Source organism: Chroicocephalus ridibundus, chromosome Z (genome assembly GCF_963924245.1).
Source record: "Chroicocephalus ridibundus chromosome Z, bChrRid1.1, whole genome shotgun sequence".
Classification (NCBI taxonomy): domain Eukaryota; kingdom Metazoa; phylum Chordata; class Aves; order Charadriiformes; family Laridae; genus Chroicocephalus; species Chroicocephalus ridibundus.
In genome coordinates this window covers 63,742,172-63,755,622 of record NC_086316.1, presented here as the reverse complement: position 1 = coordinate 63,755,622, position 13,451 = coordinate 63,742,172, and the positions used below count along the sequence as shown (strand labels likewise).

The window sequence follows — 13,451 nt, the reverse complement described above, 5'->3', positions numbered from 1 at the left end:
TTGGCTTCATCACTATCAATGAGTTAATAGAGAAGAAAGTAGGATGAACTTGTACATTGTTTCTGCTTCTTAACATGCCCACGATTTCTGTTTCATACCAGTGATACAGACAGTTCCATGCCATTGCAAAATTTGGACATGAACTGCTAAGGTTTCTGGAGGAGTATGGTACTTGCATAGCATAATTACAAAAACTGAGGCAACATTTTTTGGGCAAGGCAGAGTTTTGGAGACCCTTAAAAGTGAAAACAAAAGCTGAAATTTGAATTTGATGAAGGACAAAAGAGGAAGCCTGAAAGCACTCAAGGTGACATGTGAGAATAATAAACAAGTAAAGGTTATTGTATTTTTATTAGACCAGAGCCAGATTAAGCGTACCTTCTCAAAGGAGCAAGAGATGAGCAAAGAGCAGAGTAAAGCCAGGAGACTTTTGGTGAATATCTAAGCTGAGTAGATAAAGATGGACGTTTGAAATGGCATCAGAAAAAGTCAGAGATAACCACAATTACACATTTAATGAAGGATAAAGGACGGATTTTTTTACAGTTCATAAACATATTTTTTAAATTTTAAATAGCTTCTTTCTTGATAACCTTTTAAGTAACTTTTCTTTGTGAAAATTTATTTTTAGTTTTCTGTTGAACATATATGAAGGCTTTTCAGACAGCTCTTTCCATAGAACCTTGGTCATCTTCCTAAAAACTTGTTAAGTACTGTCAGCATCAGAAAACTTTTAGTTCAGAAAAACTGTGCCACCTTTCTCAAGATATGGTCTTCTGCTTTTTATTTTTCATTCTCTGGAGGAATTAATATTTTGCTCAGAGGGGAAGTAGAAATTTTTGGGGTTGCCATTAGCTAAAGCTAAATATGAATTTGCTCAAAGATGATGGCATGGCTCCAAGATAGGTCATTCACCAGTTTCTCTGGAGGAATTAAGGGAGGCATGTTGCCAGACAGCTAGATTTGCAAATAGACTAAATGCTTTGTGTAAATACATACAGCCATGTCTTACGGAGGGGTGTGGTGAGGCCGTGGCATGCCTGTCTTGTGTTTTCGCTCTGACCTTTGCTGTCAGACTGACCCTGTCTTAAGACAAGTTGAGCCAATTCATAATGCTAGTTTTAAGTAAGTCGTTTTAAGAAACTATTTGCATTACTGTTACCTTGCGACGTTCCACTAAAATTGGCTTAAAACATTAAAGCTTTAAGCACTGAAAGGCCTGTAGGCAGCAGTGTATAACAAAAATCTGAAAAGTTTTTGTTAAATGATCCTTAGTATTAAATTAATATTATTTTTTTAACAAAATATAGTGATCATGCAAATCAAGAAATAAGCAACTAAAGAGAATTGAGCATGATACGAAATAGCATTCCCACTAGAGACAAGCAACGGTATGAAATACTTTTTAATGCTATTTTATACTTATTCAGTCATCTTGAGCTAATATATTAAGCCTACCTATAAATATCAATGGCTTTTGCCTCTACGTATTTTGTCTAGTAGCAGTCCGAACAAATGGAGCCTGAAGGGATGTAAGTTAGGCAAGAGTTGTAGAGGAGAATAAACCTACCAGGAGCTGATACCATTACAGCAATATGGTACAAGAGGGTGAAGGGTCTTATGATGGTAATTTAGCAAGTGTTGCTAGCAGTGAAATACAGTATTTGATCAACTGGGGAGATGACAAATATAAAGAAAATATAAACGTGCAGCATGACTTTTAGAAATGTTCAGTGATAATAAGTAAGAACAACAGAAGAGGGTGATGATGAATAGAGTTCACGATTTAGTGAAGAGACAGTGGAAGAGAAATGGAAAATAGATACAAAATTAATAAGAAAATTCATGGAGTCAGAATATTCTGAATACTTTTAAAAATTTTTTCATATAGATTATTGGTGCACATGCCATGGAAAGTTAAATACTTCAGGTTGCTGTTTGAGATTCCCTGACTTTCATTTTCTGCACTGTCATGGCAAGGAGAAAAGTTGTCCACAGGTTAAATTCACTGTTAAGTTTACCTACATGCAAATGAGAACAAAAGTGATTACAAATCCCCATCTTAAAGGTAAATGTATGAAAATTATCATAACTATAATATGTATGTCATCAGTGTCAAAAACTTATCTTTAAAAAACTTACCTTTAAAGTTAAAGGAAAACATTCTGTGGTCTAGAATGTATGCAAACTGTCCATTTAGATCCATGACATGATCTCATGGGGAGACCAGGCAGTGTCATTCCTTGGTATCAGTCATCAAGACTGTGGATTGCAGTCAGAACAGGTATGGTGAAGGGGAGGGCAGCTAAAAAGCAAATGTTTCATTTGTTCACAGATCTAGTTTACACCCTGAAAAATAAGGCCATGCATTTCAATTACTTTATATTATTTTTATTTCATCTGTATAATATTTTTATTTCGTCACCCTTAATTGAATTTTGAAATAAAGTGGTTTTAAAGTAGGAGAGTAGGTTTTGCTATAAATCTTTTTAAAAAGCTGTTCTATGATGTCCTGCCTGTTTCGTACTTTGTGTGTTATGGTTTACAGGAAGAAAGGAAAAGCAAAAAAATAATTCGCTTGGTTACCTAAAAAAACCCTTCTTGCAGGCTGGCTATCAAAATTTCTTCATGGTTTCCATGGTCAAATGACTTTTACATTGTGAAATGTGAGATTTCTTACTCTTGCTTTAGTATGCTTCCTAGCACTTAAACTAGCCAATTAGCTTGTATTTGTGAGTATTGATAATTATAGAATAATCACAAATGTTTGGACAGAATATGTTTTCTAAGCGTATTCTGCCCTCCCACAGTCCTCTTGCTTCTTGATTCATTTACTTCCAGGGAATTAAACAGCCCAAGATAGAAAACACGAGTTGTTCTAGTTTTGCTTTCAATTTATCAGAGGGACTGGGCACAGTAGTCATTGAATATTTTCATAAAATTGGTAAATAGATTTCATATTTAATAAATTATCAAAATGTTGGTTATGCAAAATACTCAGTGTAAAACATGTATGCATGCATTTAATGTGACTTTTTGCATTTTATCATTCATTTTCAAAGCTTTCTCTTCTTTTCTTTTCCAATAACCTGATTCTGTGATAAGATATACTAGCTTCTTTCTTGAAATAAAGATCTCATAGCCCATTTTAACTAGCAAATCTTGCCATTTAGCTATTATATTACTATAAGCAGAATATGATGCCACGTGATGTGCATATGGGAGAAGGCTGGTGTTTATGCAAGAAGTTTGGGATGATACCTCATTTGTGAAAGCAGTATAAAAACACTGTATCCTTCAAAAAAGTATAGAAGGCTGGGAATTTTTGGCCCATTTCTCCATGCTGTCATCAGGTCTGCAGGTGACAGCAAATTGGTGGACTGGTTCGTAGCCTCAATGGCAGGTCTGCTATTCAGAGAGAAAAAGACAGGCTGGAGAAATGCACTGAAACAGTGAAGCAGGTGCGTTGGCAGATAAAGTCCCTTTCAGCAGGGCACATAAAAAGAAAACCAGACCAAGGCAGAAGATGGAAAATATGATGTAAAAGAGCATCTAGCAAACTACATTGGGTTGTTGTTGGAATCCCACAGCAGTCTGTGTAGTTCAGAACATTCATTTGGAAAAGTGATACATATACAGCTGATAAAGTTTATTAGTGATACTAAATTATTCAGTTCACTGATGATAGTAAATACGAACTTGAAAGCTAACAGTTCTCTTGATCAGCGACCTCAAGGAGGCAACAGAATGCACTCTCATCAGGTCTGCAGAGGACAACAAATTGGAGGACAGGTTGATAGCTTCAGCACCAGGGCTGCTGTTCAGAGAGACCTAGACAGGCTGGAGAAACGTGCTGAAAGGAACCTTGTGAAATTCAGCAAGAACAAATGCTGAGCCCTGCACCTGGGAAGGAAGAGCCCCTGGCAATGAGACAGGTTGGGCACTGACAGCCTGGGCAGCAGCCCTCTGGAAAGGACCTGGGCGTCCTGATGGAGAGCAAGCTGTGCGTGAGCTGGCACTCTGCCCTGGCAGCAAAGAAGGCCAACAACACCCTCGGCTTTATGAATAGGAGCATGATGTGTGAACAGCAGTAGATGAGGGAAGTTTTTATCCCCTGCTACTCAGCAGACCACATCTAAAATACTGCCATTTTGTCATGTTTCCACCCCCCCCAATACAGAAAAGACAGCAGTAAATTAGGGCAGGTTTAGCGAAGGGACATCAGGACGCTCAGGGGCTTGGAGCACCTGACCTGTGAGGAGAGGCTGAGGGAACTGGCTTGTTTAGTCTGGAGAAGGGTAGGCTTTGGGGAGGATCTCCAGGCAGCCTCACCGTACCTATCAGGAGACCACCAAGAGGACGGACCAGCTATTTACAGTGGTGTGCAGCAGGAGGATGAGCAATGATGGATATGAGAGGTTCAGACTCCAAGTAAGAAAAACACTTTCACTGGGAGGACAGTCAAGTGGTGGAGCAGTTCCCCACAGAAGCTATGCAACTTCCGCAATACATAATATTCACTATAATGAGCTGTAAATTAGCTATTGCCGCTTAAGAAAAGAGAGCTGGGTATTACAGCTATTAGTTTTCTGAAAACATTCAATGCACAATCATAGTCAAAAGGTAAGAAGGAATTATTAGGATCATAACAAAACTGAAACAATTATGTCACATTGTCCAATTTTGCATATAATTTTAGATTACATCATCTCAAAGGATAAAGCAGGTGAAACATATTGGAGAAAGGATGATCTGAAGTATGGAAGATTTTCCATACAAAAGAAATTTAAAAGGGTTTTTTTGTTTGGAAAGGATATTACGGAAGACAGATAGAAGAGGTCCGTAAAATTATGGATGGCATAAAGATGTTTTAGGAAAGATTGTTCACTGTCTCTCAGTGAACAATTAGCAATTATCTCATTAGCAATTATATCAGCCATAATAGATAGGGCAAAACAATTGGCGCTGAGGGCCAGATGTCCACATTTGCATTTTAGGGAACAGGAGCAACTTCCAGTCTCAAGGGCTGAATGCCCATTAGTGGTTGAAGCATCTTATGGGAACACATCAGAGCTCTTGGAGCTCATCTTCTGGTTTACTTTCACCTGAAAGGAAATCAGTTTATTTGCTCTAAGACTACTCCACCAAGGGACACAAAGCGCAGTAAGTGGAGGCAGTGTGGGATCTGGTTCAAAAGTATGCACAGACACATGTAAGGAAAGAAATGCTGTCTTAATGCACTGTTCTGAGCACAGCTTCCAAAGCACTGCTGTCCTAAGCTGCTGGTTGTTGCAAGGGCACATATGTGAAGGTGTCAGTCTGTACTTGCCTTTTTTCTTATAGTCTTTCAGTAGGTCTATCTGTCTGTTGCAGCTCATGATCAGAAAGAAGAGACAGCGTCAAAGTGACCTTGGTACATCTGATTACCTAAGAACACTTGTTCTTAGGTAATTTAATTTTTACATGAGCACTTGTAATGTAAATGGCTATTACAGATTGCATATTACTCATTTCAGCGCACTTATAGAGTAAAATTTTCCATCTCATATCTTATATTCTTTAGTCATAGCAAAATGAGGTCAGTCAATTTATAAAATTGGGAGAATATTTTAAATTGTTTGTAGTCTTATTTTGAGTATTCTCGTACCTCATCAGGAGCTTGCAAAATCTTTGGCGGGTACACATGCAACAGATGTGTGTGTCGATGCTCTGGTGAAAGTCCTTTTTGATTTGCATGCTCTGGTGGGTATAAAAGTGTGATTTGCACACAACATTGTTTTTGTTATCTAGTAGCAGGTTTCCACTAACAGTCTGCCAGACTCCACGGGCACTGTGCATGCATATTCATATGATTTGAGTGGAAGTTCTTGTTCAGTGTATAGCAACACAGGCATGCACAAAAAAGTTGAGTAAAATATATGTTTTAACAAATACGTGCCTGTGTAGAAATTGTTTAGGGACTGTATTCATCAGATAAAATAGGATTTCTTTTTAAAAAAGAAGCAAATACATTAGATGTGATTTGAAGCTCCCTCAGCTTTTCTGTTTCATAATTCAAACCCCTACTCCATATTGCTGTACAGTTTTTGAGGAACTCAACAGCTCTGAGTTTTTATCTGCAGATGGCTAGAATCAGATGCAGAGACATGGCTTATTCCCACTCTAGCTGGAGAGATAGACATCTGAAGGTACTTTTCATGTCAGAATTTTCTAAAGACAGTAGTCACAGTACAGATCATAGAGTCTGCAGTAACTTTTGTGCATGATTATGGAGGGCTTCTAAATCTGATCCTTGGTTTCACTACTGTATGCAAGTTTACTTGGTACTATACTTCAGGGAAAAGAAACAGTTCTCATTCTTTGTTAGACTCTGTTAAGTCCTAGAATTCATTTTACATAATAGTTGTACTATTGACAACTTCAGCTGAAGCTTAATCAATTTACAGATGGTTGAAAAGAGATTATTTCAGCAATGGAATTGAAATCTCTTCCACAAAACTGGCTGTCAGCTTTCAATAGCTTTACTACACTCAGGAAAGCCGCAGGGACTACACATCATGTATAGTAAGCAGTTCCTGATTGTATACTTACGTTTAATACAGCACCAACAATTTTTCTGTGGGTTTCTGTAGGAAGACCAATTAGAGAATAGCCAGTTTCCTATACTGAAACTGCTGGTCTTGAATGTGGAATGATTACATTGCAAAGTCGAATATGTGATAAATTCAGTGCAGGTTTGCTTAAGGTGAGCTGCGCAGACATACAAATCAAGGATAATATTTGCCCAAATCCTCTAGAAGACAAGGAGTAACAAGTTAAAACTAATGTAACTACATGTTTGCAAAATTTCTTGATTATCCCTGTTGCTCCAAAACCAGCCTCTAGCATTTTGTGTTATATTTACTTTAAGTGTAGAAATAAATAAAAAGAAAGCACAGGTAGAAGTCTCCACTAAGACCCTCCAGAGTGGATAATAGACACTAAAATTCATGTTTAAAAGGCAAAGCGAATCATATACCACTAGTGACAAAACTTTATGTCACTTGCAAATTAAATTTAAAAAGTAGAACTTAACAGCATAGATTTAGGTTTCTGTTTGACTATAATGTTTATAAAGTGTTAGAAAAGAAATTAAGAAAGATACAGGTTTGAAATTGAGGTAAGTTTTTAAATGAGCATTTTTCAAGTAAGTTCCTTAAAGAAGACATATTTTAAGAATTTTGTTACTGAATTACTAATGTTATTTTTCAGTAATCAAAGATACTGTTTTAAATTAACATAATTTTAAATTAAGATAATCTAAAGCATAACATAAAGAACAAGGAAGTCCATATCACACTTTAAACAGATCTTCAGCATCCTTAAGCAGATGTTCAGCTCATACACTTGGATAAAATTTTGTGGTATTGTAATCTAAAAATCTTTAAAAGTAAATCCTTGGAATTTTTACTTCTTTTTTTTCTAGAGTCAGTGTAGCATATTTAGCTGTGGGACAAATCTGAGCCCACTTGGAGTCACTCAAAACCATGACCACTCTCTTAACCAGCATGGAGATTTCATGTATAGTTTCCAAAATAAGATAAATAATGTTAGAGAGATTCTGATGTATACAGATCTAGAAACTTAGTATCTGTACATGACAAACCAATACAAATTGTCATTAAAAATAAAAAGTAAAAAGAAATGCAATCATACCAGGATGAAAGGAAGAATTTCTGTGACTCAGTAGTCTAGTCAAATTCCTAAGTAAAGCAGACATTAAACACATAGAGGAGGACCAGTTTACCTATGTAATTTGGAGTCAAAAGGTCTCTGATGAACTATCTTAGAAAAGGTTACCAAAGAGAGAAAATACTTTTATTTGGAAGGCGTGGAAACAATTGTGCTGTAAAAGTTCTGGGCAAAATATTAATTCAGAAAAAATACAAAGAAACACTCAATATCCACCATTGAAAAGGAAAAACATTGAAATTCCAACAAAGTTCTGTATTGGGGCACTTTTAAAAATATATTTCTCAATTATCTTGAATAAGGTCTGAGAATGTTAAAATGAAAATTATTGGCACATGAACACCAATTATACACAACTATTTATATTAGTCAAAAACAGAGGACTGAAGAACTTCAAGGAGGCTTAGTTAAGCTGGACTAGAAGACAGCACAGTAGTAGTTTAAAACTGAGGAAAGCACACTGAGGCAAACTGGTGTGCGGTGGTGCCCACTGAAGGGAACACTGCCTACCCACCTTGAGACCCCAAAAGCCATGATGTCAGTGCAGAGAAGAGTCTGGGAAGCTCAGCAAAGACCTGATTTCCAAAATCATAGAATGCACCATAAAAATTGAGAGTTACCTGAAAACCTGAGAGTTTACCAGACAAGTAAAACTGCATTCCCTCCTTGTCCTTCATCAGAATGGAACAGATCTTCCGCCTTTGCAGCGCAGCTCCCGGACTTTCCTGTGCACAACCTGCTCTCTAACACAGCTGCACAGAGACTCCTCTAACCTCGTATCTTGACATATGCAAGAACTATGCTCCTATACATAGAGAGGTCAGGGGAGGAAGGAAGAAGAAGGACCTTTTGGCAGGACCCCAAGCTCAGGCCATTCTTGGAGTCACAGGATTTTTACCCACTTGAAAGGCTGTGTTTGCATCTGCCTATATACTTTTAAGGTACTATCAGCATACAAACAGTAATTTAAAAATCAAATTTTAACCTGGTATGTATCATATAGAGACCTAATATTAAAGCAAGCAGGATTTATTTAGAAGAGTGTTTTGAACAAAATTCATATACTAGAAATAGAAATTCAGATGTATTTGCACTATTGAACTATATGTGTACACATATGGATGTGTCTCATTTACTGAAGAATTCAGATGAATAGACTTAGGGAATCCAGAGATTAGTTACTCACGAGGTTAATTGCAGATATGCAGCCTTTCAATTCTAGATCACTGAATCAAATTCAGTGGAAGGCAGCAAAAGAGAGCTGTTTGTAAGTCTGGATAACCTAAGCAGATAGCATTACTTTCCTATAGTAAAGAGTGCCAAATCCAAACAAATAAACGTATTATTTTCCAGACATGGGAGGCAGTTACTTTTTAAATCTTTCAAAATTAAGTCCACAGAGAGCTTCCTGCCCAACAAAGCAAGGAAACCTGGCAGTGAGGTGTGAGATTTCCTGCTTCCATTTGTTGTGTAAATAATTGGGGGAAGGAGGGTTAAACCTTTTTTTTTTTTTAACCTTTTTTTTTTTTAACTCAGTCTGGTTGCTTTTGTAAAGATTTCTGTCTCCTACTGTGTTTTTCAGCAGGTTTTCAAAGACGCTCACATACTGTAACAAGGAGGCATTTCCCACATGCTGCTCACAGGATGGACTACATGGACTTTGAGGATGATAGCCGTGGATGGCGGTTTGATATGGACATGGTGATAATCTACATTTATTCAGTCAACTGGGTAATAGGATTTATTGTGTTCTGTTTTCTTTGTTACTTCTTTTTCCCTTTTTAGCCTGTAGTAATCACAGTTAAGGAAAACAGCAGTCCTGTGAACGACAATAACATGAAAAGAAAAGACTTGAAGAAGGCGAAATGTTTGATAATGTGTTTTTATAATTCAAAATTGTAATAGACAATGAAATGTGATCAAGCATGCTGCGAGGCTATTTGATACCTCTGCTATGTGTGACAAAGTACTTGAGTTTGGTTCCAAATATGTGAAATGCAGATCATACTTCTTTCAGTGGGAGTTGAGCCTTGATTTTGGTGGGAACAGGGTTTATCTCCAATGTATAAAATAATTACTGTGTAGAAGTAGACTACTACTTGTTCGTAGGGGAGTTCTGTGCACTACAACAGAATATGATCCGTAGAGTCATTCTGGGGTTTGACTCTATGTTGACACACTTTGCTCAGTCATTGGTGCTTCAATTCCTCGTACATAAAAGCAATAAAGATGCTTCCCATTTACAGTCAGATCTTCTGGGAACAGAAGATTATAAGCACTGCAGTGCTGCGCCATGAGTTTTATAGGGATTCATTAGAGCTATTTGAATGTTTTAATCCAAATCCTGGAAAATTTTGACAATTGATAGACCTGTCAGCATTCTGCTGTGGAGATGTGCTGTACTCAGTGCCTGAACTTTTGAGCCTATTAACCAAAAAGAGAAATGATACTGCACAGTGTGCTGACAGTTCATCTTTTCAGCAAATGGCAATCAGAAGGAATCAAGTAACAACCCCAGGTTCTGCACATTAAAGGGACCATTTATGTGCAGATTCCCAGAGTAGCACTGTACCTTTTCTTAACCATCCAGATGAGTGTGTTTGGATCCAGCAAGACAGCTAATGAAGGGCAAGCAGCAGGCCTGCTGGCTATGATGCTGAGACGCTAACCCCAGTAAATATTGGAGAAAGAAGTATTCTCCAGTGTAAGAAATCAGTATCATTATTAAATTTCTGTAACAATTTTAGGATACTCTCAAGCGTGGGCTCACCATCTCCCATCTCCAGGGAGATCACGTAAGAGGACACAGTATTTATTTGCACCTTTCATGTGAAACAATTCTAAAGCACTTTATAGTTACCCTGTATATAGATTGCGGAGCTACAGTACCAAACTGCAGCCAGTTCAGCAATCGTTCCATACTTGCTGCTTTATACAGTATTTTCAAATGAAAGTGAAAGAGCATCTATTAAATTGCAAAATGGAGGTCAGGAACTACTGTGGGAATCAGGTGCCGAAGAATGGTACAAGGTAGTTCAGGGGCTTACTTTTCAGGAAAGTACAAGGAATTTTTTATTTCTAAGGGCATGACCCTGCAAAGTACACTGTGGTTTCATCTAGAAAAGCATGTGAGTATATATATATATGTAGTCCCTCTGGTATCGGGATTTGTGTGGGAGACCTGTGGTTTTTCAGTAGGTGGTGTACTCCCCTGTTCTAGCGGAGAACAAGGAGAAATGTGTTGTGGAAGGTGCCATCTGCCAAATGCGATGGAATAGAATGAATTCAGGGGTTTTATTAAGCGTGTGCTTCTGCATCTTTACTGGAGCAGGGCCAGCTTGGTCAGTCCCTTATAGGCTATAAAGTGACCAAGACTAGAAACTTTCACTTAATCTGAAAAACAGCAGTAAATCAGCTACTAATATTTGGTTTTCTTACAGGCTGCGTAAAATAATCTCTTTGAGAATATATGTGTAAATTAAAAATTACAATTAGTCTAACTACACTGATTGGACTAAATAACTTTTGCCATCTTTTTTTAATATATGCAAGTTTAAGGGGATATAATAATTGAAATTCACCATCACCACATAGTCATGGTTGTGACAGAAATGCATTTTCTGTAATTAGAGTATATCTAGTTACTTTGTCGCTACCTAAAGGTGATTGGTTCTATTACTAGTGGCATTAGGCATAACGTTTTAAAAGCTTTAAGGTTTTAGTAAAGCACTTGGTGAATTTTCGTCTTTCGGTTCATACAGTGAAGTCTTTTAAAAGCTAGGTCATAGGCTTATGTTTTGCTATATGTAGATGTGTTATGGTCAATAATTTAAAACATTTTTCTTACCTATGCCAGGACAGGGATTCTAGCTGCAATTTTTGTTTGTCTCTCTAATCTTAAGAATTTACTGCTCCTATCTCAGCAACGAGAGGGACTGATTCACCTGCTAAGCCAAAATTGCTTCTACCACAAAGTACTAAAATAAAAAGATGTCATGAAAAATTACTTTAAATTAGCTGACGTAGTCTGAAATTCCAGTAATAATGTAATTTAAAATTATTTAACTAGGATATCTGCTAAAGCAATATCCCTAAGTAAATAATCAAAAATATATTGAGACATAAGAAACATAATATAGGTACTAACTAATTATATGAGAAAGAGTTACTTACATCATTTTTAATAGCATGTTACCATGGTTTTATTCTGAAAAAGGCAACAAAGGAGAGTAAAAAATCCAGTGTAATATTGGCCTCTTTTGTACAGCAAGAACTGATGGTTTGCTGCATTTTCCTAAATTTAGTAGGAGTGACAATCTTGTATAGCATTTCTAACTGTGTAACTCAACCTTTCTTCAAGGCCTAAACAATTAAGTGTTTCTTGGGCTATATTGTTTTATTTTATATTGGTTGTTTTTAATTCAAGGGGATAATTAGTTTTAAAAGATTACAAATGTACATAATGAGGACTGATGCAACTCTGAGAGACATTCTCCATAGGAAAACACTAACAGCATAGAGTGGAGGCACTTTTTTTGTCCTGTATTGCTTTTTTGAGATACATACTTTTATAAAAATACAATAACAATTCAAAGGCTCAAATTTGGTTTTCTTTGAAGTCTGCCTGTAAAACGCTTTTGATATCTGTGGCAGCAAGAGCAAGTCCTTTGTAAGCAATTTTCTGAGTAAATTGATCCAGCTCTGTAAGCTTGTCTTTCTTATCTACAATAGTATTAAATTTTTTGCAATAAAATATGAGTTGTTTTTAATATTTTGCAGTCATTTCACTAGACTTTGCTCAGTGGAATTAAATTTTAATATTTTTTTCAATCAACATCTTGTTTGTTATCCAGTCTGCTTTGTTTCTGCTTGGGGTGCATCTAGGGATTGGTGAATTTTTTGCTACTGTGATTAACTCTTTTCATACTAGCAGCCTTTTATTTGTTTCAGTACTTTCCAGGAAATGGTCAGCTTTTGTCAGAAATCATCCTGGGGCAAGGTGTGGATTTTAACATATTCTGGTAATGAAGAAGACAAAGTGCTTGTGCTGTTAATCCAGACCAATTAACTGTTGAAGGCAGCATAAATCCAGGACAAGACTAAGTTTGGCCTTATCGGGCAAAGGGACTTTGTGCACACTCTGAAGTGTATGAGTTTCTTGCGTAGCAGTGGGTACGTTTGTAGCTCTCCTACCTGCTAAAGGTCCACTCATCTTGCTTACCTCACGCAATTTAAAAAAATAAAAAATTCCCAAGCAACAGCTGCACATGGAGCAGCTGCTGTGAAGCACGTCGGATTCTTTCAGAGCTGCGTGCCTGCCCACAGAAGCTGAAATCTATGTTAAGCCTTTGCTGGTACACCACATACACACCTGAAATATTTACCATACGTCAACAACAGCATTACCACCGATGGAAAAAGATGATGAAGAAGCAGAGTTGGGGTTTATTTTGTCATTTTTAGAGAAAAGTAGTGCTGATAACATGAGCCTCTAGGAGGAAGAGTAGGTATTGTAGCTATCATGTGACAAGTAACTATCTTGATGGTGTGTAGCGTCGCTTTTGTGGATGTGCTTTCAGCATCTTTTGTCCTTGGCAATTCTGAACACTTCGTAACTGTGGGATGCACAGTCTCCCCTGGGGAATTCCAAGCCTGTACACGGGGAGTCACAGGCAGACGGAACAGACAAAGGTAGGACATCAAGAGCATTCTGCTGGTGT

General features: G+C 37.2%; 1 protein-coding gene across 2 annotated transcripts in view; it reads left to right on the top strand.

The window, feature by feature from the left end:
• Positions 1 to 12,457, top strand: part of RNF180 (ring finger protein 180) — a 75,513-nt gene extending 63,056 nt beyond the window's left edge. Inside the window, exon 7 of one of the 2 annotated variants that reach the window (XM_063321063.1) lies at positions 9,317 to 12,457. In XM_063321063.1, the coding sequence (XP_063177133.1) occupies positions 9,317 to 9,516 (200 nt within the window). In that variant the 3' untranslated portion in view covers positions 9,517 to 12,457. Of the gene's footprint in view, positions 1 to 9,313 lie in introns of both variants that reach the window. The other variant, XM_063321062.1, reaches the window with a different exon arrangement.
• Positions 12,458 to 13,451: the final 994 nt, after the last annotated feature.